The 26,277-nt window shown below is 51.5% G+C and overlaps 1 protein-coding gene and 1 non-coding gene across 9 annotated transcripts in view; both read left to right on the top strand.

Annotated features, from left to right (window-relative positions):
- EFCAB6 (EF-hand calcium binding domain 6) overlaps positions 1-14,427 on the top strand; it is a 221,050-nt gene extending 206,623 nt beyond the window's left edge. For 7 of the 8 annotated variants that reach the window (XM_047742933.1, XM_047742934.1, XM_047742931.1 and 4 more), the window contains 5 exons: positions 3,385-3,615; positions 5,989-6,157; positions 7,891-8,075; positions 11,420-11,569; positions 13,977-14,427. In XM_047742933.1, coding sequence (XP_047598889.1) covers positions 3,385-3,615; positions 5,989-6,157; positions 7,891-8,075; positions 11,420-11,569; positions 13,977-14,099 — 858 coding nt within the window. In that variant the 3' untranslated portion in view covers positions 14,100-14,427. Of the gene's footprint in view, positions 1-3,384; positions 3,616-5,988; positions 6,158-7,890; positions 8,076-11,419; positions 11,570-13,976 lie in introns of those variants that run through there. The other variant, XM_047742932.1, reaches the window with a different exon arrangement.
- A 6,226-nt stretch (positions 14,428-20,653) lies between these two features.
- LOC125108054 (U6 spliceosomal RNA) lies at positions 20,654-20,760 on the top strand. The gene has a single exon (XR_007129744.1). It is a non-coding gene; the product is annotated as a U6 spliceosomal RNA (small nuclear RNA).
- The last annotated feature ends 5,517 nt before the right edge of the window (positions 20,761-26,277 follow it).

Genomic DNA, 26,277 nt, shown 5'->3' with positions numbered 1-26,277 from the left:
GTTGGAAACTGATGGGTCTTTGTGACTCAGCAGAAAATGTCTAATAAAAGGCCATAGGAGCTGGGTCCACTCGGATAGGACTTAAGAAGATAGGGACCCCCAGAGAGAGCCTCTCCTGGTCAGGCAATTTAGATCTGTCCGGGCGACTGCATGGGGACTTGGCTCTATTTGCGGCTGTTAGGGAAAGGAACCATTCAACATTCTGAACATTTCAGACATGGCGTTTCTTTAACAGACGCCTCTAGGAGGTGAGAAACACGCAGGCAAATAACAAACAGCCCTTCAGACAGGCAGACCTGGGTTTCAGTGCTGCTTCTGCACTTGTCCAGCTGTGTGTCCTTGGACAAGTTACTCCACCTCTCTGGGCTTCATTGTCCTTGAACTTTGTTTGAGTTTGCTGTTGCTGCCATTACCCTGAGGGTGCGCGGTGCACAGGCACAGACTCCTCCAGCAGGAGACGGCCTCCGCTGTGTGTTGGCCCCAGAGCCGGCACCTCTGCCACGTTCCCACCCCTGATACCCCTTCCGTGGCAGTCAGACGAGATCTTGTCTCTGTGGTGGGTCTCGGGCAAGAGAGTTCCTAATCCTCCCATCCTCCTGCCAGCGTCACTGACCTCTGACCTTTGCTCTGTACAGGTGCAGACTCTGGGGTTGCCCCCCCCTCCTCCAGGCCTTTTGCTGACATCCTTCCCCCAGGCGCCATGGATCCGTGGCTGGGCCCTGAGGGAAGGAGTTCCTACCCCTCCTAGAGGCAGACGGGTTTGCTTCTTCCTTCCCTCCCCCAGGGGTCCTGGTCTTGAGTGGGTTTTGCTATGCCTCCCCCAGCGGCTTTAGGCTTTCACTTCCCCTGAGCCAAGGCTCTGGAGAAGCGAGTCTGTCTATGCCGTCGTCGTTCGCATTGTCTCCGGAGCCGCGACAGGGGCGGGTGGAGGAGAGCGTGTGAGCGTGAGCGTGACCTGTGTCTGGGCCCCCCGGCCAGTTCAGCCCCTGGTGCCTGCCCACACTTGCCCTGGACGGATCTGTTAACATTGTAGCCGATTTCCTCCCGAGCTCTGCCAGGCGTGAGGGCTGGGGTGTCCGGTTCTCCTGGAGACTTGGGGCTCGGTGACATTCGGTCCCCTGGGCTCCCTGGAGCCTCCCCTCTCTGATGAGCCTCACACGTTCTGATCTGGTAAATATTTGACTTTCTCTTGTTGTGGGCTGGGAGGGGCGCTGTCCGGCAGTTTCCCCATCACAGCAGTGGACCCCGGAGTCACGTGTTTTTCGGTGTCCGGGAGGCGGCTGCTACCGCGTGGGAGGGGACGTTGCAGGAAGCGCACGATCTGCCACCGTGACGTGGAAACGGACTCACTTTCAGCTCGTTCACAAACCGCCAGAATTTTGCCTGGGTTTCGCGCCCGGCTCCCAGGCCTGTCATTTCAGAACGCGCTCTCGTGGTGCCCGTTTCCGGTCCTCTTGATGTCTCTCCAGTCCCCGCAGCCCCCAGCAGCCTCCGTCCTGTGCCGCATCCTTCGCCTCGGTCGGTGTTCTTGGGTGTACGGACCTATCAAGATTGAGGGGCTGTGTGTGGGCTTCCACTTCCCACCCATCCAATTCCACGTCCTCCTGGCAGCGTTCATTCTGCCCTTCATGGTGCAGAGAGGATTTCCGTGGTCCTGCCTTGACTTTCACTTGTACCACAAGATCTAATTAGGAGTTGGTCCCTCCCTGCTCCTCCTGGCAGACCAGGGGACACCATTATTGTCCTTGTGGTTCCATAAATAACCTTGCTTCCATGCTCCAGGTGTTCACCGCATCCTCAAGCATTCACACCCTCCTTTGCATTTACCCTTGATAACATGACCTGCCTCCTCCTTCCTCCCCCGTGTTGCTAACGCAGACACGCAGGAGAGCCCTCCACAACCCACTTCCTCTTATTCAGCCACATCTCACTGTGTTTCCTGAAAGCCCTGCATGAGGACTGGGATCACAATATGGCTTTGTGCCCTCTGTCCCCCCTCATTTTTAAAGAATCTTACCATTGTCTGGTCAGTCTTCTGTGAGTTTTGAAGGACTTTCAGCAGTTGAGCAAACATTTCCAGAGCACCTGCTGTGGGCTAGTCCTTTTGTGAGATGCTCAACGTTCGAAGATGAGTCTCGGACAATCTTCAGAGAGCTTCAGGACCAGGAAGGGCGATGTCACTTGCATGGGTGGCTTCAGCACAAGGGGAGAAGGTAGAGAAGCATGCCAGTCATCTGTTCTGGGGGGTTGGGAGAACCTTCCTGAAGGGAGACAGTTGGAGGTGGTCACTGCCCTTGGTGATGGTGAATTCTCTCTGAGACCACGTGGTGAGCCACTTTCTCAAGGTCTCTCATTTCCACGCAGCACCTCTTGGAGCCATCCTTGTAACTTCCTGAAAATCTACTATTCTTTTGAAATAAAAAGTTTAAAACATTAATCAAGAATATTGTCCCAGACTAAACCTGTTTCCCTTCTCAGGGCCTGGAACATTCCCTGTCTCTTCCCCACCCCTCAGTGCTTCATTTCCAGAATTTCAAACAGAGCCAGCAGGGTCTCTCATCACTGCCTTTGGGAAACCCGGAGGCCAAAAGCGCTGGCCAAGGCCAAGGCCCACAGGAAGGAGGGGACACCGCTCCCCTTGGCATGTGCTGGAATCTGGGGCCCTACCAGTTCTGAAAGGCCCTAAAAACCAACTCAGAATTAAGTTACCCCTCTTCTTAGTTCCCCGAAAGCCCTCAGTCATCAAAAGTGGCTCAGGTAGGATGCTGGGGTCACTTTGCTCTCTATCTGTGCTCATATGGTCCAGACACAGCCTGGAACCAACCCAAAGCCACACGCTTCACTCTGGTTTCCCTTTTCCAGCCGGTGGGGAGGCAGCTCTGGTCCTCTGTGGGCCGCATACTACGGCTGTGAGCACAGCGGGGACCATGGCAGAACTCAGGTACCTGCAAGGAAGAGCAATGAGTCCGGCTGGCCCTCCCCAGGACCACGGTGGACCAGGCTTTGATTTGCATTTCCCCCCACAGTGTCCTTATATACACGCAGCTCAGGCTCTGTGACTCATCACAACATTTAATGGCTTCAACTACTCACTAAGGGCACAATTCAATTAAAATTTGTCCTGAGGAAGCCATGAGTAATCCTCTTGAACGAATGAATCCTCTTGAATGAATAATCCTGTTCGTCTTTCAGAGGCTTCCATCAAGCACAGACCAAGTGGGGTTCCCCCCCTTTTCAATTTTTTTTTAAATAGATGTGGGTCTCGGACCTCTGCTGTGAGCGCTGGCCTTCCCCAGCTCCCGCCCGCGTCTCAGGGGCGCCGCGGGAGACTCCGTTGGGCTCTTAAACGCTCACACTGGGGACTGACGTCTGCTTCTTTGCCAGTTTGACAGACTGTGGAGCGAGATGCCGGTCAATGCCAAGGGCAGGCTGAAGTACCCGGACTTCCTGAGCATGTTCAGCTCCGAGAGAATGGCAACACCGCCGACCACTGGCAGTTCCGTCAAGGCCCAAAGGGGCAGCAGTGTTCCCGAAGTCTCATACAGAAGCAGGTCTGCAGTGTCATCGCCCACTCACGACCTGAAGCCTGGGTTGAAACCTCCGAGCCACCCATGTGTGAGTCCTTGATGTCGTGTCGCCGTCACCAGGGCCCCAAAGCCCCCAACGCCCCTGGACCTAAGGGGCCTAGAGTCTCTAAGGGACAGGTGACTGAGAAGGTCACCTGGGCAGAACCTGGAGTAGGGACACAGGAGAGGAGCCCACAGGTGTGTCCTTAGCACTCACCTGCCTGGAGAAGGAAGGGCGGAGGTGTGAGGAAAGATTGGGGAGAGGGTGGGTGGAAGGGAGGTATGGGGTGTGGAAGGAGGAATAAGGCGGCTTTAGGGTGAGAAATGGGTACAGGAGCAGGGGCAGGAGACTCTAGATGTCAGCAAGCTGGGGTTTCATCAGGCAGGAAAGCAAATGCCCCGTGGTAGGGAGGCAGTGTGTACAAGGCCCCAACTATGTGCCCTGCTGTGAAGTGTTGCTCCCATTTTACAGCTGAAGATACTGAGGCTCGAATAGGTATCCTTACATTAGATGCAGAGAGACCCAATTTCAAACCAAGGCCTGTCTAATGTTGTGGCTCTGTCCCCAGGCTGAGCCTGGGGCACAAGAAAGAGGCCAGATTTATGGAGGCTCTTGCCTCATCTGTGGGAAGGATGATGGTGTCTCCGGGGAAGGGGGCTTGAGAGTATCCCAGCCATGTACTTAGGGCCGCCATTGCTGGGCTTCGTGCGTGGTGAGCGCTCAGAGACAGAAGTTATCCTTCCTTCAGTCGATGCACATTTACTGCACACCTACTATGTGCTGCATCTTTATTCTAGAGCTGAGAATGAACAAAGGTGCCTGCCCTTATGGAGTTTACATTCTTGGAATAATAGCCAAGAAACGGTGAATAATAAGTATTTAACAAGATGAAGACAGTGAGTAGAGCAGAATGAAGGGTGGGGGGTCAGGAGGACCCCAAAGATGTCCATGTCCTAATTTCTGGGAGCTATAATATGTCACCTTACATGGCAACGGAGAATCAGGGCTACAGATGGAATTAAAGGTGCCCACCAGCTGACTTAAGACAGGATTATTCTGAAGTGGCCAGGAAGGCCCAAGGCACCCACAAGGGTCTGTACACGGGGAGACAGAGGCAGAAGGGAAGTGTCAGAGAGACGCCATTGGAGAAAGGGCCACCTGATGCTGCTGACTTGGAAGGTTCAGGAAGGGACCACAAGCTCAGGAGTGTGGGCACGTCTACATGCTGGAAAAGGTAAGAAACGGATTCTCCCTTAGAACCTCGGAAAGCACTCAATCCTACTGACACCCTGATTTTAGCTCAGTGGGACCCATTTCAGGCTTCTGACCTCCAGAACCGGGAGAGAATTACCGTGTGCTGTTTTAAGCCACCAAGTCTGTAGCTCTGTTATGGCAGCCGCAGGAAACACGCTGTGGCGAGGGTGGGGGGGGAGGTGCGGGCACAGCAAGGACCTGGGCTTTCAATGCCAGGGTGGAGCCCTGCAGGTGCTCAAGCAGAACAGTGATATGGACAGCAAGCCTCCGTATAAAGGCGCCTGTCTGTGTGTTGAGTAGGGGCGGTGCGTGGAGCGGATGCTGGAGGCGTGGGCAGAAGAAGCAAGGAGTAGGGAGAGGCTGCAGTGGTCCAGGGAGAGGCCTGGTGGCGCCAAGCGAGGTGGGCAGTGGGGAGCTGGTGGCCAGAGGTCAGATGCTGGATGTGTCTTTGAGGTAAAGCCAATAGGATGTCCCAACAGATTAGGTGTTGGCTTGAGAGAGAGAGAGTCCAGGATGGCTTCTGAGGTTTTGGCCTGAGCACCTAGAAGAAAGGTGTTACGTCCACCCAGATGGGGAAGGCGCAGGTGGTACAGGATTCCGGAGAAAGAGCAGGAATTTAGCTGAGTTGGTTACTGTAGCAGATAACCTTAGGACGGAGGATGCATGGGCTACATCCAGTTCATTCCCCGTATTTAAATGGATAATACAATAGACCGAGAATGGCCTCATAATTTCACATAATTTCACAATATTGCACATTCTGGAAGGGAGTGCAGGATTAGACATCCATGAAAATAACAAGTGACTCCCTTTCTTTGATAAGACTCTTCCTCTGGTGAAAAATATGTTCTTGTCACCACACACACATACACACACACACACACTCACACACCAGTAATATATCTAAATAACATCTCCGTATACTTGAATCTTGGCTACGGTTTATTTCCAAAACTATGTTGGTCATTGCATTTAGGCGCCAATACAGCCCACCGATGGAAGTAACAAATGGCAGGATACCATCTCTGTTTTGCTCCTCCTTTATTTCTGAGCTAATACTGCCTGTGAAATCTTGAACCCCAAACCTGAGCCCTGCCTGTAAGTTTGTCTCATGATTTCCATTTTGAATCTCACATTACGAGACAATTTCCGTTCCTTTCTCTCTAGACCCCCGCCAGTGCCGGCTCGGCGCCAGGCCCCCTACCCTTGCAGAACTGCGAGCCCATAGAGAGCAAGCTCCGGAAGCAAATCCAGGGCTGCTGGAGAGAGTTCCTGAAGGAATGCAAAGAGAAGGACGTGAACAAGCAGGGCGAGGTCACCACAGCTGAATTCCTGGGTGCGTTCTCCTGGAGTGTCACCTGCTGGCACAAGCCCATTCCCTCCCCCTCCCCCGCCGAGGCAGGCTGGGGACATCCGTAAATGCTGCCTAGGGGGACAAGAATTCCTAAAGCACCTCAACCCACCACAGGGCCTGTTCATGCCCACATGACCAAGTCTGCCCGCCGTGGTGTTCTCAGCGTGAGAAATCACGGACTTGCTTGTGGTCTCCGGGCGGCATGAAAGGTTCACAGGCTTGGAGAGCTGGTGGAGATGGGACAGGTGGAGGAGGGCCACGGCTGGGGACAGGCCAGCCCACCAGGGTATCTTCTTTGCCCTATTGATCGCTTTGATGAGCTGTTCAAATGACATCATCTGGGTTTATAGTTCGCCTCATGGTTGCATGTGATTTATGCAGCATTTTACGTTACATAAAGGTAAATCTGACCTTGTCGCTCCCCTGCTTGAAGCCCCCTGTGGTCAGCTCCCCCTCCTCCTGACCAATCTTTAGGTCCCTTTTTAAGGAAAATGTTTTTCTCAAGAACCTCCAATATTCATATAAATCACTTTCATGATAATCACGGGTTAAAAGTGTGCGAACGGGGGTGCCTGGGTGGCTCAGTGGGTTAAATCCTCTGCCTTCAGGTCAGGTCATGATCCCAGGGTCCTGGGATCGAGCCCCACATCCGGCTCTCCTCTTGGTAGGGAGTCTGTTTCCCCCTCTCTCTCTCTGCCTGCCTCTCTGCCTACTTGTGATCTCTCTCTCTGTCAAATAAATAATAAAATCTTTTAAAAAAAAAAAGTGTGCGAACGAAACAAGGTGTGAACCCTGTAAGTGAACAGCTCCTATGAAAAATAACCATTTCTAAATTAAATATAAAAGATGAAATCAATAATAAGCATTGTTCCACTGATTTTACATGACATGTTTTGCTAAAACCAAATCAGCAATGTTGGTTTTCATGCATGTTTGAGTTCCATTTGGTTTTTAGTTAATTCTTCTGATTTTGAGGCTGACGAACCTTAGCTTGTCTCGTCGCTGTGTTTAGTTTTTACCCAGGAACCCGCTGAAGCCGCCCATCCATTATCCTGCTCAGCTAGTCTGGCTTCAGTAGCACGTCCAAAATTCCATGCTGTAAAATGTACACTTACTAATTTTCAGAAGTCCTTCTGTATGTCCTGAGCCCTGCTGATGACTTTCTGCAAGTCGGAGCAGCAGAGCCGGGCCGCCCCTGGAGGCTCCCCAGCCCAGCCCCGTCCCGCCCCGCGTGTCCTGGTCAGCATCGCGATCTGCTGTCTCTTCCGTGCAAAGGCAGAAGGACCTCGGGTTGCACATTGCACTTGGTGTCTTCCAGCCTGTGTTTGGTTTGAAGGCACCGTTTATATACAGAAAGTCACTTCCGGTGCTTTTCCTCCCCAGCCCTAGCAAGCAGCGCTCCGACTCTGTCCCTCCCCGTCCCTCAGCACGGCTTCCTCTGTGCTCTGACTGTACCGCTGGGACCACAGCAGTGGCGGCTGCAGCACCAGGCCAGCGAGGGCCCAGCAGGATGCAGGGGACCCCTCCCTCCTCGCCGCGTGGAGTTTGCCGTGCACCTGCCTGTCTGCTTCCGTGTCTGTCCAGCCATACCCACCATGAGCCTGTGAGCCAGGACCCAGCCCCGAGCCCCTCAGCAGGAGATGAACGAATGCGGGCATGAACAAATGAATGAGTGAACAAATCGCCAGCAGCTGAACCGGTGTTTCTGTCTTTAGCTCTTGTGGAGAAGTTCAGTCTGGACATAAGCAAAGAGGAATGCCAGCAGCTCGTCGTGAAGTACGATTTGAAGAACAACGGGAGGTTTGCGTACTGCGACTTCATCCAGAGCTGTGTCCTCCTGCTGAAAGCGAAGGAAACCTCCCTGATGCAGAGAATGAAAATTCAGAATGCACATAAGATGGTAGGCAGAGTCACCCTCCGGCAATGCGTGGGGCTCGAAAGGCTTTCTCACCTCTCCCAAGTCATTGTAAATTCGGATTATCTGGCTTCATAGCCATGGGGGGCACAGTGGGCATGGAGCCTCTGGGAGGGGCCACTGGCCAGTGAGGACCCACCTGTCAGATGTCCCCGGTCTCACTGCCACCTCCCCTCGGACCCCGAAAATGGACTCAGATTTTCTCTATACACATATACATGCAAATCACACATGCGTGATAATCATGGTATCTGTATATCACGTGTGTGCAATATATGTGGACAGGTGTGATGGGTGTGTACTGTATTCGTGTGATCTACGCATGTGGATGTGTACACATGACTCGTGATGCGTGCACGTGTTCCCATGATAGTGCGTGTGATGGGTGCGTGTACATATAATGCGAGTATGTAGACACTTGTCAAGCAAGTCTCTGTTGTCCCATCTTCTCCATTACATAAAGGCCTGTACAGCCCCAGCACTTTCCAGGCGGGCACACGACCCCAGGGTCTGCTCCGTGGGCGCAAAGCCAGCGAGCTGGTGGCTTCCTCAGGGAGGCAAGAGGTGCAGGTAAAGGCTTTGAGAGCTTCGCAAACAGCTCAAAAGTTCCTTCCTTGGAAATAACCCAGAGATTTTCTTTCTCTCCTTCTGGAGCCCTGTGAGCGCCTGGAGACCCAAGACTGGGGACAGTAGCCTGGCTCTCTGGCTCCTCCCCCAGCACCAGGAGACACCCGCCCGTTTTGCAAACAGAAATGAAACTTTTTTTTTTCTTTCACTACAAAAGAGTCTGTGTTTTAAGGACTCGGGTGATTGGATTGGGTCCCCCAGGATAACCCAGGACAATGTACATGTCTCTTTCTTTTTTTTTAAGATATTATGTATTTATTTGTCAGAGAAAGAGAGAGAGAGGGCACAAGCAGGGGGTATAGCAGGCAGAAGGAAAAGCAGGCTCCCCGCTGAGCAAAGAGCCTGAAGTGGGACTCGATCCCGGGATCATGACCTGAGGCGAAGGCAGAGGCTTTAACCCACTGAGCCACCCAGGCATCCCAAAGTGAAACATTTTTAATGGAAACATCCATGTATGTTCAAGCCTCTGGGGCAGGCCAGACCCTTTCCTCTGGGTTGGGGGAAGGGGGGGTTGGAGACTCATCATCTTTCTTGCATAAACTGTAACCACAATGCATTGTCTATAATTTCCTTTTTGTTTTTTTGAAGAGGAATGAGAACCACAAGATGCCTAAATAGCAGGTGGAGGGCACCGTCCTGGGTTTTTACCTTTTCTCTCCATTATTTATCAGTTTTGTGATCCCCACTCACACCCAGTCCAGCCTGTTCTCACGGACTCGCCGTTCTCCCGTCTCTCCGAAACACAATGCAAACAAACCAACAACAGCTTTCCCTGCTGCTTCTCCATCATCTGTGATACTGAACTGAAGGGCAAGTGCAGCTAGCGTGGCCAGCTCGGGGGGCAAACAGCTCCAGCACCCCGGGACGCAGCTGTAGGGACCCGCGTGCAGGGTGGACCGCCCCACCCTGGCCGCTCCCCGCAGGTCCCCGTCACGCCCGGGAGCAGCAGGGTCACGCTGGGTCAACCCAGCAAACAGTAGACCCATGCAGAACGTTTCTATGCAGCTAAATTTGCATGTGATTTTGTGCAGAATCGGGTGTCATCTTTGTGCAGTTCCTGCTTTAAATGAGAGCTAGCATCAGAGGCTTAGGCCAAGTGACGGCAGGAAAAGCTAAGATTAAGACAGTTGTTTCTCTAACTCGGTTTTGCTGTGAGCGGAGAGAAGACTGTCTTCCTTACATCTTCAGGGGACCCAGGAGCACAGGTGCGAGCTCTGGAAACTGCACAGCCTGCAAGGCCCCTGCCAGCTCTGGCCTTCCTCCCCCTCTCCGGGCCTCAGTTTCCCCTCCTGAAAATGAGGGAGGAAGCTGCTGGGTTCTAAGGCCCCTTCTGAAACCTCCCCTGTGCAGAGACTGCCCATCTGCACTGAGGGGTCAAAAAGCTGACTCCTAGTCTCCTGGCAGTGAAGCGACAGGTGCTCCAAGACGGCCCCACTGGGAGCTGAGCCTCGGGGCAGATACCAGCGTGCTGCCCGTGTGCTGTCTCACTGCCCGCCCCCCAACCCCGCCCCAGCTCTGGACATTACCCCAGAAGGGACTACAGCTGCCACTCTGTGCCAGAAAGAGTCTGGCCTTCCACCCCGTCCCTACCCTGGGTGCGAGTGATAGGAGGGAGACAATTCTCAGGGCCTTTCCTAGGAAAGCGTGCGGCCAACACCTCCAGAAGGCCTGCCCCGCCTGCTGCTGGTCCTGGTCCATGTTCCAGTCCCACCATTTCTTTTTCTAGTTCTTTGGGGATCTTCTCTGCAGGGACAGCCCTCTGGGGAAGCCAGGTGGGACCCCGCTTTCCAGCCACGCCCGAGCTACCCTAAGCTAGGATGGGAAGAGCCTGCCTTGAGCCACGCATGGGTGTGGGAAGAGCCAGGAAAGCACAGAATCCTTTCTTTCTCGAGTGCAGATCGGGTACATCGGGAGCTAACTAAAGCTAGAGGGTATCTGGTGAGTTTCCATCGTAGGTGCTAAATGATGGGGAAATTGAAAGCAATTTAACTTTGCACTAATTTGTTTTATGTAAAGCCATGTTAAAATTAAACCTTCCCAAAATGTGTTACACATTATTGCCTACAGTTCACCTCTGTGATATTCAGACATGTGTTAAGGCGAAATCATGCTAAAATACCTTGTTTTCAATCTAATAGCACCTAAATGAAATAATCACAGTGTAGTGTACTATCTAATTACAAGATATAATTACAACCTTGTGATTTTTTTTTAAACTCTGTTCATTATCATAACCTATTTAGAAGACCCAAACTGAAATCTTTTTACCTCAAAGTATTTTGCAATCGGCCAGCTATCTCTCCCTGGCCCCCTCTCTCCTCCCTAACCTGAGAGGAGCAGAGCCCGGATCTGTCCTGGTCCTGCCCCTTCACTTCTCTGAGCCTCCCGTCTCCCACTCTGTGAAATGGGGATCAACGCCGCCACCTTCCTCCCAGGCGAGGGAAGCAGGTGGGGAGTAAGTGACACGTAATGAACAGCAGGGTTGGTGATCTGCCAGTATGGCCATGAGCTCTGCTTGGAGGCCCCGTTCTAGAGGGGAGTGGACCAGGGTAGCCCAGGGTAGGGATGAGCAGGGGCAAAACAGGTCGAAGGTCCTCAAGGGGAGCTCACGGCCGCAGGGCTGAGTCTGTCTGCCCCACACTACCCATTCAGAAGCTCCATTCTCACCGCTTCTTGGTTTCTGTGTGTGTTTTTTTTCCCAGAAAGAATCTGGTGCTGAGACTTCTTCCTTTTATTCAGCTTTACTGCGTATTCAGCCCAAAATTGTGCACTGCTGGAGGCCGATGAGGCGCACCTTCAAAGCCCACGATGAGGGCGGGACGGGGCTTCTAAGTGTGGCTGATTTCAGGAAGGTGAGCTCAGCTCTAGGGTGTCTGTTATGTCTGCACCGGGAGAACCAGCCACATGCCAGTGGCCAGAAAACCTCAAAAGAGGAGCCCTCACCTCCCTGGTGAAGGCCCAGGTGTGAGCGGCTATCCTGGGCCTCATTTCCTTGGGGCCCCGAAGTTGTCCCGTGCCCCTCACCTGCAGACCCCAGGTTCTCCTCCCTGAAATTTTCTAGAACCCTGCGGGGACATGACCTGAGCCCTCCGGACACCACTACAGGGGCCACTGGTGCTTGGAGCCCGGGCCGGACCCCACACAAGGCTGGGCCCGTGGTCTTCATGGGGGAACCAGGGCCTGCGTCCACCCTGCAAGACCCCCAGAGCAGGAGCTCAATAAAGCAGGGTCCCAGCTATGGGACCTCGGCCAGCAGAGGCCAGTGCTGCCTCCTGGGAGACGGTCTCCCCTCTCCTCCCCCAGCCGCCCTCCCCGTGGCGCCGGCCGCCTCCCCACAGCAGCTGGCCCAGCCGCTCTCCCCTGCAGTGTGAACTCTGGCGCCTCCGGCGTGCCTGTGGGAGTGTGTAACACTCCTAGGACGCGGGGTCCACGGGGGCCGCAGGCACCTCCCCCCAGACCAGAGAAATGGGCCACACTCAAGGCCGAGTCAGAACTCCCACTTTCCGAATCACGTAGAACTCGTTGACGTAGCAGATTCTGGGCCCTGATCCCTGCCTTCCCGCTTTCTCTGGCCCGCCCAGCCATGGAGGTTGAGAACGTAACTGTGGTCCGAACGTTAGATTCAAAATCACGTGCTGCAGTCAGGAAGGATGTTCAAAAAGCCAAAGGGCGATGACCTCAAAATGTACTTCCAAAAATGTTTCCCTCAGGTTCATCTCTGCCTTCAATTAAAACAAATTTTAAAAGTAAAACCCTCTCCCTTCAAGTCGGGAACATGAGCAGAAGTTGGTGGGTGGGCCGATGGGGCTGCCGGAAGGTGGAGGGGACGTCCCAGCAGCTCCCCCGGGGACACCTGCCCTCAGGCCACCCCCCACCCCCCCCAAACCCCAGTGGCTTTCCAGCTCAAACTGTTTGTCTTTACTTTGGGCTCAAGTCAACTCTCAGCCTGGCCTTCTCCTTCCGTCTCCAGGCCAAGAGGGGAAGGAAACAGGGTCCTGTCTGCATCCCAGGCACTTGGGGGTGGGTGGCAGAGGGAAGGGAGTACTCGAAAGGGAGATGTGGCCTCAACAGAGCCAGATTCGGAGACGAGCTGGGAGTCAGGGATACGCAGGCTCAGCTTCCTTGGCGGGGCCTGTCGTCCCACTGCCCGGAGGAATCTCGGGCTCTTCCAGCCCTGTGTTCTAGCCTCCTGTTAGAAACAAATTATAACACATATATTTCCAAGATAGGAAATCCATAACTTAATCTTTACTTTTACTTATGAGGGAGACCATCTATTAGGGTCTGTCTTAGCTGCATGTCACAGGGGGGACCCAGCAGCTTAAACGCAGTGGAAGTCTGTTTCTCTGTCACATAAAAGAGGCCCCGGGCTAGCAAGAGCTAGCTCGGTGCTGGACAGTCCCTGGGGACCCCATTGTTCTTGCTCTACCATCCTTAGCACCTGGCTTCCTTCCACAAGGTTGCCTCGTGGTCTGTGGTGGTTGCTGGGGCCCCAGCATCACGTCTGTAGTCCAAAGGGGCCAGCACCTTTAATTTAGAGGAGGCTTCCCAGAGGTCCTCCATCACGTTCTCACTTGGGTTTAACTGGCTAGAACATACCTAGCTCCGAGAAAGGCTGAGAAGTGTGGCCTTTTAGCCGCACACATAGCAGCCTGGTGAAGACCAGGGGGTCTGCTCACTGAGGGGGAGGGGGCAGCCACTGCAGGTGGGCAGCCAGCTCCGCCATGGGCCGTATTACTGTCAGATCAGCCACACCCGGCTCCCTGCACCTGCTGTCCTGCCCTCCTCCCAGGTGGGCTGCACCCTGAGGTCCCGCCCTCGTTAAGGCCCTGTGGCCAGGTCTCCCACCTACCGCTCTACTCTCTGTCCATCTACCTTGCCTGAACGTGTTGACCAGCCCCACTACCCTGCAGGGAGGCGATGGCTCTTAACCTTCTATTCGGGGAGGGGAGGGTGGGGAGAACCAGCAGCTTCCATAGGACAGGAAGAGTCTCCAGTTTGACACCCATGATGCATACTCTGACCCTTGGCAGGGTGAGGGCAGAGGAGAGAGGAGGCAGGAGGGAGGGAGGGAAGTGGGGTGGGGGGGGAAGGGAGGGGCATGTGCGGTGCGGGGAGAGGGCTGCTGGGGCCGCTCTGGAGATGGGATGTTGGGACGGGGCGTCGGAGGGGCGGCATGTGGCCGGCCCCTTGCTGGCAGCCCACCTCCTTGAGCGCACAGGCCAGCGGGTACTCTGTCTGGGGGGCTCTGTCCGGCAGGTCCTGAGACAGTACAGCATCAACCTCTCGGAGGAGGAGTTCTTCCACATCCTGGAGTATTACGACAAGACGCTGTCTTCCAAAATCTCCTACAACGACTTCCTCCGGGCCTTCCTCCAGTAGGTGACTGCTGTGGCGCATCCGGCGGGGACCAGCCGGGACCACGAGGCCTGTCCCTAAGACTAACGAAATCCCAGAATCGGGGTGGGGTGGGGGGAGGGTCGTGAACATTCAGCGTGTCTCCAGAAGCACAGCCAGCCCTGTGTCCTTCCCGGCGGTGAAGGCTCAGAGCTGCCCCGTGGCCCCGACACGGGAGGGGTGTCTGCAAGCAGCTTCGGGGCCCCCTGAGCTGGGAGACCCTGCACTTGGTTGGAGCAAATAAAGCTGTTAGTCTTTGTGGGAATGATTCTTAAGGGTTCATAAGAACCCCCAATGATAAAATGCTTAAAAACTTGGGATTCCTGGAGATTTTTATTCATAAGAGCCTGGGGAACCCAGAAGGCCTTCCTGTGTCCTGGGTGAGGTCGGTGCCTCTGCTGGGCTTGTCCGCACGGCCGCCTCTCTGCCCTGAAGACACGGGCACCAGCTCACGTCTAAGTCCGGCCTCGTTCTGGCCTGGCTGGCGGCTGACTGGAGGCACCTGTCGGTGACCGTTGGAGGAGGGACCCTTCCTCAGACATGACAGGGTCTGACAAGCTAAGAGAACTTTTAAATCCCTGCAGTCCTCACCACCTTTCGTGAAGCAAATGGGAGACAGAGTTTGCTGACTTCTGGAAGGGAGTAGGGAGAGGCAGCCGGGCTAACTACCCCTGAGTTGCGTGGCCACACACTGTCAGGGAGGGGTGAGTGCAAGGACCCCCCACTGTCACCCCAGTCCAGGTGGCTCCGGTGGAGAATCCCCTGGGCCGAGACCCCTCCTACCCCTGCGCAAGGTCCACGTAGGCTACGGGCTAAAGTGGCCCGAGTTCAGGGAGGCTCCGGGCTCCAAAGTGCATGAGGTGTGGAAAGAGGAGCGGCGGCCGCCACAGGCCCTCTCTGTCCGTGAAGATGTTTCACTGTCCCCTCCGTCTCCTTGTGTCCTGGGTTCCAGCCTCAGTTCACACTGGACCCCAGACTGGGGGCGGGGGGCGGCTCACGGGGAGGCTGCGCCAGCTCCGAGCCAGGCAGAGGCCCCCCTGCCGGACTCTGGCCTTGCGGGTCGGCCCAGACCCAGCACCCCCCACCCCCGGCTTGGCCACAGGGAGCCCCTGCTGCCCACGTTGGAATCTGGGGTGTGGCGTCTTCTCTCCGCTTCATCGCCTGTGATTTTTCTCTGAACCTGACCTACGCCGGGCCGTCCGCTCTCCGTGCAGCTGTGATTCGCGCGGGTCCGAGCACCCAGTACAGACGCGCAGGGCTTCGTTTTCCCCTGAGGAGGCCCGCGGGGGCCCGGGCAGCGGCCGTGGCTTCTCCTCCCCTTACCTGCGGTCCTCACTGAGTTCTCCGGAAGCAGGGGCCGGAGCGAACTGTCCTGTGGGCGCTCTTTCCCACCGGCCGCGCCAGGTTCCCAGCCCCACTGTGGAGACGGCGACACGGAGGCCAGTGCTGGGAGTCGGGGGAGGCCCCGCGCGAAGCGTAGGCAGTGGTGGGGGGCTTCCTGCCCCTCGATCAGATGTCCCCAGCCTGGCAACGGGGCATCAAGGATGATGCTGAGGGGCTCTGGCCGGGGCAGGGCTGGGGTGGGGGGCTCCCAAGATCCAGAGGTCCCAGGGAGGATGATGCCCGCTGCAGGGGAGTGGGTGCTCGGGCAGCCTGAGTTCAGGGAGAAGGAGAGAGGAGGACACCCCAAGTGGGTGCCGTGCAGCAGGGATGCCCTTGGCCTCAACAGCTCTTCTTAGAGTGAGGGGCAAGTAGATGCCCTTCTCATGTGCCCGTGCCCCTGCCCCAGCGTTCGAGGCCCTGCCTGTGTGCCCAACCCTGTCCCCCACCCCCGCCGTGTGCCCAGCCTCGGCCTTCCCGGAGCAGGCCCTCGCACGGCCTCGCACTCTGCCCCTGCTGTTCCTCCCGCCCACCCCGCAATGCCCCTCAGATCGCCTCTCAGCCGCGTCCTGCAGACGGCCTTCCTGACACCCAAGCCTGAGTCAGACATTTAGCCTTGCGCTGTCCAGTGGTCTTTGGGTCTGTCATCGAGGGGTTTGGAGAGCCTCCCGGTCAAGAAGGGGCTTCCAGAGGCAAACAGCTCATCCTGACCCAACACGGGACCAGTGTGTGCTCACAGCTGGCCAAGGTGAGGCAGGCGCACAGGTGGCATTTTCAGGATAGCTGTGGTGGTACTGAGACTGGGTTCGAGCTCCAGCTCTACCATGAAACCTGGCCGAGTCACTTCCCCAATCTGAGCCTCAATTTCCACATCTGTAAATGGGGCTCAGTCTCACCTCAGAGGACATTGGGAGAGCCGAGTGCGGAAAGAGCTAGCGCAGAGCATGGCCCCAGGAAGTGCCCACATCTCTTCTCCTTCTCGAGCCAGTGCGAATTGTCCCTGGGCTGGGCTTAGCAGTGGGGTTTCTCAGGAGTTAGCACAACTTCCAAGCTGAGGGATGCCGATGAGTGGGCTATTAGCCATCCCCTCCCTTAAGCCCAGAAGAAGTAGGCCAGCCACTTTCCTGACGCCCGGACCCTTCAAGCCCAAGTCAGAGCAGTGCTGGCCTGAGGGTTGGGATGTCCAGCCTTCCCCTGGCCAGCCCCTGGGGGGTTGCAACTTACCTCTCTGGACTGAGCCCCTATTTCTGTATCAGCAAAAGGAAGTTAGATAACCCCTCCCTGCCCTTCTCCTGGGACCATCCGTCCATGGCTCCAGCCAGCCAGGCAGCCCATTCTGTGCCTGGCCCAGAGTCCAAACACACACTTGTCCCCTAGAGCTCTAAAGACGGAAGGTCGCAAACAATCGAAAAAGAGAGTCAAGGCTCTGGTGAGAGAAGCCCTCGGTCTATGGGCGCCCAAAGTGCCCCAGCCCTAGGCTCAAAGTCTGAGCCTGGACCTCAAGACCGGATTTCAGCAAGGGCTTGAGGGAGGGGTGTGCTCCAGAGCCAGAGAGTCCAAGCCAGGAGGCTGAGACCTGAGCTGCTACCTAAAGATGGGTGAGTCCCAGATGGGACCGCCATCCCCTCCTCCTCTTTCTTGGGCCCTGTATCCCAATCAGGTGTCTTCAGTTGGGGGCAGCCTTCCCTGAGCCCCACTCAGCTGAGTGCAGCATCCCCTCTGAATCCCATCATGTTACGAGGTTCAAGTCGTCATCTCTCCACCTCCAGGGGAGTGCCTCATATCAGAACAAATGGCTTCATTCATCTCACCCTCCTATGCCCATGCCCCTTCCATCTAATTTGGAGTTCCTGTCTCTGAAGAGGTGACGTCCATTTCCCCACTCCTGAATCCATAAGTCAGCCATGTGACCTAGTTTGGCCAATGCGCTATTGGCTAGCAAGCAGGACGCAGTAGAGACTTGGGAAGCACCTGTGGTTTGGGCTTCTTGGAGGCAGAGAGCTGGAAAGAGCATCACTCCCAATTGTATGACAGGACAAACGCAAATTAATGACTTTTCTTAAATCCATCTGAGAATGGAGTCCACCACAAACTCACCAGAATCTGGGAGGAGACAGGTGCCTGTAGGGAGCAGCAGACCCAAGTGTTTGCTCCCCTGCAATAGTGACCCCCAGACATCAGATGAGCCAGTAAGAGGATTCAGCTGGAAATTCTAACTAATTGCTGAAGGCTAGCCTGAGAATGTGAATGCTCTGGGAGCTGTGGACATAGGGGTGTCTGCATCATTCAGAAACCCACCGGGAGCTCACAGAGGTCAGGGACAATCCAGAGAAACTCCCCCCCCACCCACCCTTTCTGTTTCCCCAGTGGTACTGGCTGGAAGGAGAGAGCAGCAGCCACTGCTGAAACTCTGCCAAAACCCATCTCCCATCTCTCAGAGGGAGCCGGACGGTAATATGCAAAAGGATGACAAAGCTGTAGCTGGGGGGCACTAATTGGAACCCAGTGCAGGTGAGGGAGTGGAACACGAAAATAAAAGGCTCTGCTCCTGTGGGGAGAGGCAGAAATACATGCCAAGCCCGCAGTACATCTGCGTGAAGGGAAACACTGTCAGAATCCACTTCTTCAGAATTCTAGAAATTAACCCAATGTTTATACAGGAATCCAAGGAGCATTTATTCAAGAAAAGCAGCTGAATTTTAAGGAAAAAAAAAAAAGAGCACACTTTGTGACATCTCAACTTGTTCTAGTCCAAAGAGCCACTCTCCAGCTCCACGATAGCTTTGAAAAATAACGGTCTGCACTCCCACTGCACCGTGGCAGTCACCAAAGGAAGTAGAATAGAGCTGGAGTGCTTTCAAAGCCTCACTCGCAGAGAATTGTCATATTTGACCTGCCGAGTGATTCCCCGGAGGACCTCCTTTGCAAGACTGTATTTGAACTGACTCAGAAATTGCTCAGGTACCAAAAGATCTTTTCCTCCGAGTATAGAGGCTACATTTGTCAAAAACAATTATAAGCAAATATTTTAACTTTGTGGCTGATTGGGGTAGAGGGTGACAGTTGGGTCAACCAATTTAAGAGAGCTTAAAAGGCAGAGTTGGGGAATAAGATGTTCATAGAGACTTTGAAAAGTTCCCAAGATTTCCTGGGGACCGAGAAGTCCATGTATGTGCCTAGGGCTGGCACATGCCCAGGGATGTGTGCATGCTCAGAAAAGATATGACAAGGCCCTAAGCTCTCATCTTTGACTGAACTTAAGACTCTTCGCTGGCAGGAGATAAAAGCTAAGGCAGAGTTTGTGCTCCCTGGCTCAGTGCTGAAGACATGACTCCACATGCACACAGAGCTGTCAGCAAAGACTGGGAGATTTATTAGTTCCAAGTGTTTAAGGAAGTCTCTGCCTAATCATTAACCGACCATTAAGCTAACTGAAAAGAGACTTCACTGGCCACATAGAACAAAGAATATAGACTTTACAGAATTAGTTCAGAAAAGGCACTAAATGAATAATTACAACGAGCAACTATAACAAACTTTTGGAGGGGGAAGAATCTTATTTCCAAAGTTGCCACATTATATTATTTAAAATGTCCAGTGCTTAACAACAAATTACAAAATGTAAAAAGAAGTAAGAAAGGGGGCACCTGGGTGGCTCAGTTGATTAAGCATCTGACTCTGGGTTTCAGCTCAGATCATGATCTCAGGGTGCTGAGATCGAGCCCCATGTCAGGTTTGGTGCTTGGCACGGAATCTGCTTGTCCCTCTCTCTCTCTCTGTTCCTCTCACTGCACTTGCTCTCTCTCTCTCCCTCTCCCTCTCTCTCATAAATAAATAAAATCTTTTAAAAAAATGAAGAAGAAGAAAGTATGGCCGGCCCATACATGGGGCAGGGGAAGTAATCAATAAAACTATTCCTGAGGAAGCCCAGATGTTGGATGTAGTAGATAAAAGCTTTGACTATTTAAAATATAGTCAGATAGCTAAAGAAATCCATGTCGTGAGAATAATGTCTCACCAAATTGGGAATATTAAAAGTATTAAAGAGATTAAAAATATTAAAAAGTACCAAATAAAAATTCTGGAGTTTGAAAACTGTAACTGAAATTAAAAATCCTCTAGAGGAACTTCACAGCAGATTTAACAATGCAAAAGAAAGAATCTGAAAACCTGAAGATAAGTAAATTGAGATCATCCAGTCTGAAGAACAAAAAGAAAAAATAAAGAAGAAAAATGAACAGAGCCTCAGAGACATGTGGAGTATCCTCAGGCATATCAGCATATACACAATGTGAGTTCCAGGAGGAGGTGGACGGGTGGGGGGAGGCAGAAAGAAGACTCAAAGAAACAATAGCCAAAAAACTCCCCAAACTTGAAGAAAAACATAAATCCATGTATCCAAGAAGTTCAGTAAACTCTCAAGAGGATAAACTCTCAAAAAGATCCACACTTAGACCTACCATGTCAAACATATGATCACGTCATTGGATGCAGAAGACGATGCTTGACAAATTCAGCATTGATTCTTAAGAAAAACTCTTGGCAACCTAGGAGCAGAAAGGAATTTCTTTAACTGAATAAAAGACACATACAAAAACTGTAGCTAACATTGTAGTAAATGATGAGAGATTTAAAGTCTTCTCCTAAGATCAGGAACAAGGCAAGGACGTCTTTCCTCATCACTTATTCATCATCATACTGAAAGTCCTAGACAGTGCAATAAGACAAGAAAAATTAAAAGGAAAAATAAAAATGGAAAGGAAGAAATAAAATTGTCTCTATTTGCAGATGATATGATTATCTAATAATAAATTCCAAAGAACGCACCAAAAAGGCTAAGTGAATTAAGCTAAGTGAACTAAGCTAAGTGAATTACAAAGTACAAAAATTAATCATGTGCCTACTATGTATTCACAGAGAACAACTGCAACGTAAAATTTAAAAAAACAATACAATTTAAAATATAGCCCCCAGTGAAATACTTAGATATAAGTCTAACAAAATGTGCACAGGATCTGTATGATGAAAACTATAGAACAAGGATGAAAGAAAGCAAAGATCTAAACAAATGGAGAGAGAAAAGTTTTTTTCATGAATTGTGAGTCTAAACATTGTGAAAATATCACTTCTTTCCAGTCTGATTATAAATCCTATGTAATGTGCTCGCTTCGGCAGCACATATACTAAAATTGGAACGATACAGAGAAGATTAGCATGGCCCCTGCGCAAGGATGACACGCAAATTCGTGAAGCGTTCCATATTTTAAAAAATAAATAAATAAATAAATCCTATGTAATCTCCATCAAAATCTCAGCAAGATCTATTTTATATGTCAACAAGCTCATTGAAAAATGTACATGGAAAGGTAAAAGAACTAGAATAGCCAGAACAATTCTGAAAAAGAAGAACAAAATTGGATAACTGCCACTATTCGATTTCAAGATTTACCCATAGAGAGAGTTAATCAGGAGAGTAAGATATTGGCAAAAGGACAGACTTATCGATCAATGGAACAAAATAGAGAGCCCAAAAGTATACCCATACAAATATAGTCAACTGATTTTTGACAAACATATAAAAACAACTCAATGGAAACAGAGCATCCATACATAAAAACATGAAACTTATACAAACCTCACACCTTAAACCAAAATTAACTTCAAGTGAATCATAGACCTAAATGTAAAACATAAAACTATAAACCTTCTACAAGAAAACATCAGAGAAAATCTGCATGACTTTTAGCCTGACAATGAGTTTTTAGGTACTACACCAAAAGCACGGCTCATAAAAGAAAAAATTGGTGCGTTGGACTCCATCAAGATTAGAAACTTTTGCTCTGAGAAACTGTTAAGAGAATGAAAAGACAACCCACCGACTAGAAGAAAAGATTTGCAAATCACATATTCAATTAAGGACTTAAATCCAGAGCATAAGGAACATTTAAGCAAAACAAAACAAAACAAAAAACATTTTAAGGAAGAGGACAAAAAAATCCGGAACAGACGCTTCACAAAAGAATATATGTGAATGGCAAATAAGCATATGAAAAGATGTTCAACACCAGTAGTCATTAGGGAAATGGAAATTAAAACCACAAAGAAATACAAGACACACCTTCTCAAATGGCTGAATTTTTTTTAATGAACAATACCAAATTCTGATGAAGATGTGAACCTAGAGGAATACTCACTCGATGCCACTGGGATTGTAAAAACATACAGACATTCTGGAAAACAGTATGACTTAAAAGGGGTCAAAGAAGGGGAATTTTTCAAGTGATGGAACAGTTCCCTACGGTACTAGGGTGATGGATACATGACTCTGCATTTCTGAAAACCCTTAGAACTGCACACTACAGAGAGTGGCTTGACTGTAGGCAAATTTAAAATAGTCAACTAAGATGTCAGAGAATCCCAGGATGTAAGGCAGACTGTGACAACAAAATCTAATTACACTGCACATGTATGACATAACCTCCCTGAGTTGGGCTGGGAGAAAGGACCTGACCAATTTAACCTTGGAAAACAGAGTTTGGTTTATCAAACTAAAGACAAAAAGGGTTGCACAGGAGCCTTGTACTCTAGTTGGTAACTGAGTTTCTCACAAGGGTCCAAACCAAGAATTCTGAAACTGCTTTGTGGAGGTACCAGGATTGAACACGCACATGATTGCAGGTATGGGAGCCAGGCTCCTCCTCGTCAAAGGAAAAAGTTACAAATAAGCAAATGGAAACAAGAACAGATGATGCATTGCTGCATTAGAGTCTGGGGTGGGGGGCGGCATATCAGTATGAACTAGTGATTATTGAAGATAAGTAGATGATAGCTAAGTAGGTGGATGGATGGATGGTTGGATGGGTGGATGGACATTGGATGGGTGGATGGATGATTGGATGGATGGAAGGATGGATGGATGTTGGATGGGTGGATGAGTGGATGGGTGGATGGACGTTGGATGGACGGTTGGGTGGATATAGACATAAGAGAGAGAAATAGCTATAGATGGATTAGAACATTCATATATTTCCTCACCCTGTCCACTGTGAGGACCTAGAAGTAGTCATACCCTAGTAACAACTAGCACATCTATCACCTAGATCTGATTTTCTAAATAAAAGGAGTTAGAACTCTCTGGAGAAATGGCTGGTTCTAGGGCTGGGGCAAAGAAAATGCAAGATGGCCTTGGAGCACCCTGTAATGCCAGAAATCAAAGAAGTCAAACAAACGAAAGATACGAATATGTCAAAAGAACACAGGAGCCAACTTGAAAGAGCTCCCAGCGGACAAAGTTAAAACAATCTGAGCCACAAAATAAATAGTGATAGTACTAGGTTTTAACCTAAGGAGTAAAATAAATAAGCATGAGTCTGTGATGATAGAAAATAAATAAATGGCAGAGAAGGGACGAATCTTCCTTACAGAACAATTCCAGATAATAAATGTATGAGGAAGGAAGAATTTAAAAATTGCCATGAGGGCGCCTCAGGAATCATTAGTCCGGGCAAGATCCATAGACAGATGCTCGAATTAGCAGACAAAACTTTAAGAATTGGGACCTTTGCATGGCCTGAATATACCCCCCAAATATTTATTAACTAATGCGGTGGTTTTAACTGTGCCCACAAATTCTTTGCTGTTCCTCCCTCTAGAAGGGAGAGCTTGAGTCACCTCTCCTTGACCGTGAGCTAGACTCGTGTCTCTCTTCTAACAGAATATGGAAAAGGAAGACCAGCATCTTTACTGTGGGGAAACTTGGCAGACATCCATCCCCTCTACCATGTGTTCAAGATCAGCATCGGCGGCAATAAGTCACGGTACCACCATGTGACCCCAGGTGCCTTGAGGATCCATCAGCTAGGTTGCAATCTCATAATTCATAACCCCAGGCTGATCGTGAGAAAACATCGACAAACCCAACTTGATGGATGTTCTTCAGAATATTCAACTGGTATTCAAAATTTTCAAGGTCAGGCAAAGTGAGGACAGACTGAGAAACTGTCACTATGGACACGTGACAGCTAAAGGCAACATGGCAGCGTGCACGGGATTCTGGAACAGAGAAAGGACCATAATCAAAAACTGCTGAAATCTAAATAAAGTTTATAGTGTAATAGTGTTGTACCAGCATTCATGTCCTAGTTTTGGTAAAAGCATCATAGCTAAGCAATGTATTCACATCTAGGGAAACTGGGAGAAGGGTATTGAGGAACTCTCTGTACCACCTTAAGACTCTTCTGTAGATCTAAAATATTTCAAAGTAAAAAGGTTTTTTGAATGGGAAAGTCATGTTCTATTGTTCAGGGCCCAGCCACACTCCTTCCTCCAGGAAGCTTTCCCCGATCTCCCCTGTCCACTGGGCTTGCTGTTCCTCAGCCTGCCCCCAGCCCCACAGCCTGCCCCCTCTGCCACTCTCAGGGCCCCAAGCATGTAAGACCTAAAGGGCTCCACTTCTTTTTTGGGATTAGAGGAACCTTCCAAAGCACACTGCGAGCTTCCAGACAGCAGGGGCTAACTCTCATGTCTTGGAGACCTTCAGAATCTGTGCCTTCCATGGGAGAGTGGAACTGAGGGCCCCCAGGCAGGCTTGGGCCCAGCTGGGAGCTATGGGGGTCATTAGGGGAGAGCACTGGATTAAATCCTTGCCCACAGAGCTTGTTACCTCCACTGGTTTATTCTGGGGGCTGGGCAGGGATCTCTCATGGAAAATGAAGTTAGACCCAGGAGACAGCTCATTGGATTTGCTCACTAGACTCTCATGGACGATAAGAGGGTTATCTGAAATGCCATCCTATATGGGGGACACCTGGGCAAAGATGACAGTGAGTGCCTGAGCCCTGAGTGCAGAACCACCAAGAACTAAGGCACTAGGTGCCCTGGCACCTTTGCTGTGGGACCCCCTCCACCACTTGTCCAAACCCCAGACAACCCATCTACACTGAGGGCAGCAGGGGCTGTTTCTGGACTCTGAGCAGGGCATGGGGACCCGTGTGCTGCAGGAGGGCCTACAGCACTACCGGAGGCGGCAGCTGCCCTAGAGGATCCCTGCCCCCCCACTCAGGAGCTCTGCTTGGGCTCACATTGGCCAAGAACAGCAGCCAAGTCTACCTATGGTCAAGTGGTTCCTCCTCATTGCCCACTGATGGGGAGCCAAGGCCCAGGGCCAGTTAGCATAGGCCCCCTGCGAGGCTCTGGTGGAAGGTCAGGTGACAGGTGGGGCAGTGTGAGGTCAGGTAAGGGCCATGGAGAGGCTGACACCCATAATCTGCCCAAGGCTACTCTTCTTGCCCTCCAGTCACCCCTCTGGGACGTCTCTTCCAGACCCATGACTTTGGTTATGACTCACAAATGCAGATCTCAGAGAGGTTCTTCCTCCTCCAGATCCATTTATCCCTCCAGCCACTGGAACTTTCCCCTGAATATCCCAAGTGCGCCTGCAGCTCCAGCCCCAAAACTCAGCCTCTCTCCTCACACCTATTCTTCCAGTTCCCCTTCTCCCTTCCATGACTGGCAGCCAACATCCACTGTCATCCTTGGCTCTCCCTCACCTCACCCCCACATCCATCCCTCAGCAATCCTACCTCCTTAATCTATCACCACCTCCCTAGTCCAAGGCAGGCCCATGGGAAGTGATCAGTGAAAGTTGTGGTAGGGATGGATGGATCAATGAAGGGAATGTGGATTGGTGGTTGGATAGCTGGGTGGAGGATGGATGGATGGATGGCGGATGGATGGATGGATGGATGGATGGATGGATGGATGGATGGGTGGATGGATGGATAGGTGGGTGGGTGGATGGATGGATGGATGGATGGGTGGATGGGTGGATGGATGGATGGATAGGTGGGTTGGTGGGTGGATGGATGGATAGATGGATGGATGGATGGATGGATAGGTGGGTTGGTGGGTGGATGGATGGATGGATGGATGGATAGATGGATGGGTATGGATGGATGGACAGACAAGACCAATGGGTGGACGGATGGATGGACAGACTAATGGGTGGATGGATGGATGGATGGGTGGATGGATGGGTGGATGGATATAAGGAAGAAAGGAAATGATGGGACTTATACAGCTTAGGCTGCTTTGAGACTGGAGTCATTATATCTGTCAGTGCTTTTCTTGGGCAACACCTGGACCCTTAGTCTGGTAAGAGCTAGGTTGAACATACTGCTTCGGGGAAGGTCCCAGAGCTTAGACCATCTCAAGGTACTCTGTTTGAGGAATCAAGAATACTTGAACTTCATAGGGCACAGAATGGCCCATGCCAACCACTTCCGAGATTGGTCCACCCCAGGGGGAAGCCGGAGCAAGCAAAAGGATGCCAGGTGCTGCCACATGGAAGGTCTTTGGCCTCTGAACGCTGTCCAGGACTCAGGACTGGACCGGGAGGACGCCATTCCTCCCCCCACGAGCCTCACAGGCCACCCAGAGACATACACAGGAAGAGGCGTCACGTGGACATCTCTTTCTTTTTACAAAGACTTTATTGTCTGACATGCTTGACAAAAAAAAAATTACAGCCACAATCAAGTTATGCCAAAATGATTGAGGAGCACGCCATCATCTTTCATACCTCAAGGACTTTTAATGAATTTTCTTTCAAAGTAACAGCTGCCTTCATAACTTTTCTTTTCCACATAAAAATACACCATATTCTGAAGATACCTTAGGAAAAAAATTTAAGTTTATAGTTCTTGGTCCGCATAGAAATTCGGTAGAGGTGACTAAGAGGGCCTGTGTCTTCTCCACCCGACATGTGCCCATGCGCCGTGCATCT

The sequence above is a fragment of the Lutra lutra genome, chromosome 8, assembly GCF_902655055.1.
Source record: "Lutra lutra chromosome 8, mLutLut1.2, whole genome shotgun sequence".
NCBI classification, from domain to species: domain Eukaryota; kingdom Metazoa; phylum Chordata; class Mammalia; order Carnivora; family Mustelidae; genus Lutra; species Lutra lutra.
The sequence above is the reverse complement of the archived record's forward strand: the minus strand, read 5'-3'. Positions and strand labels throughout refer to the sequence as shown.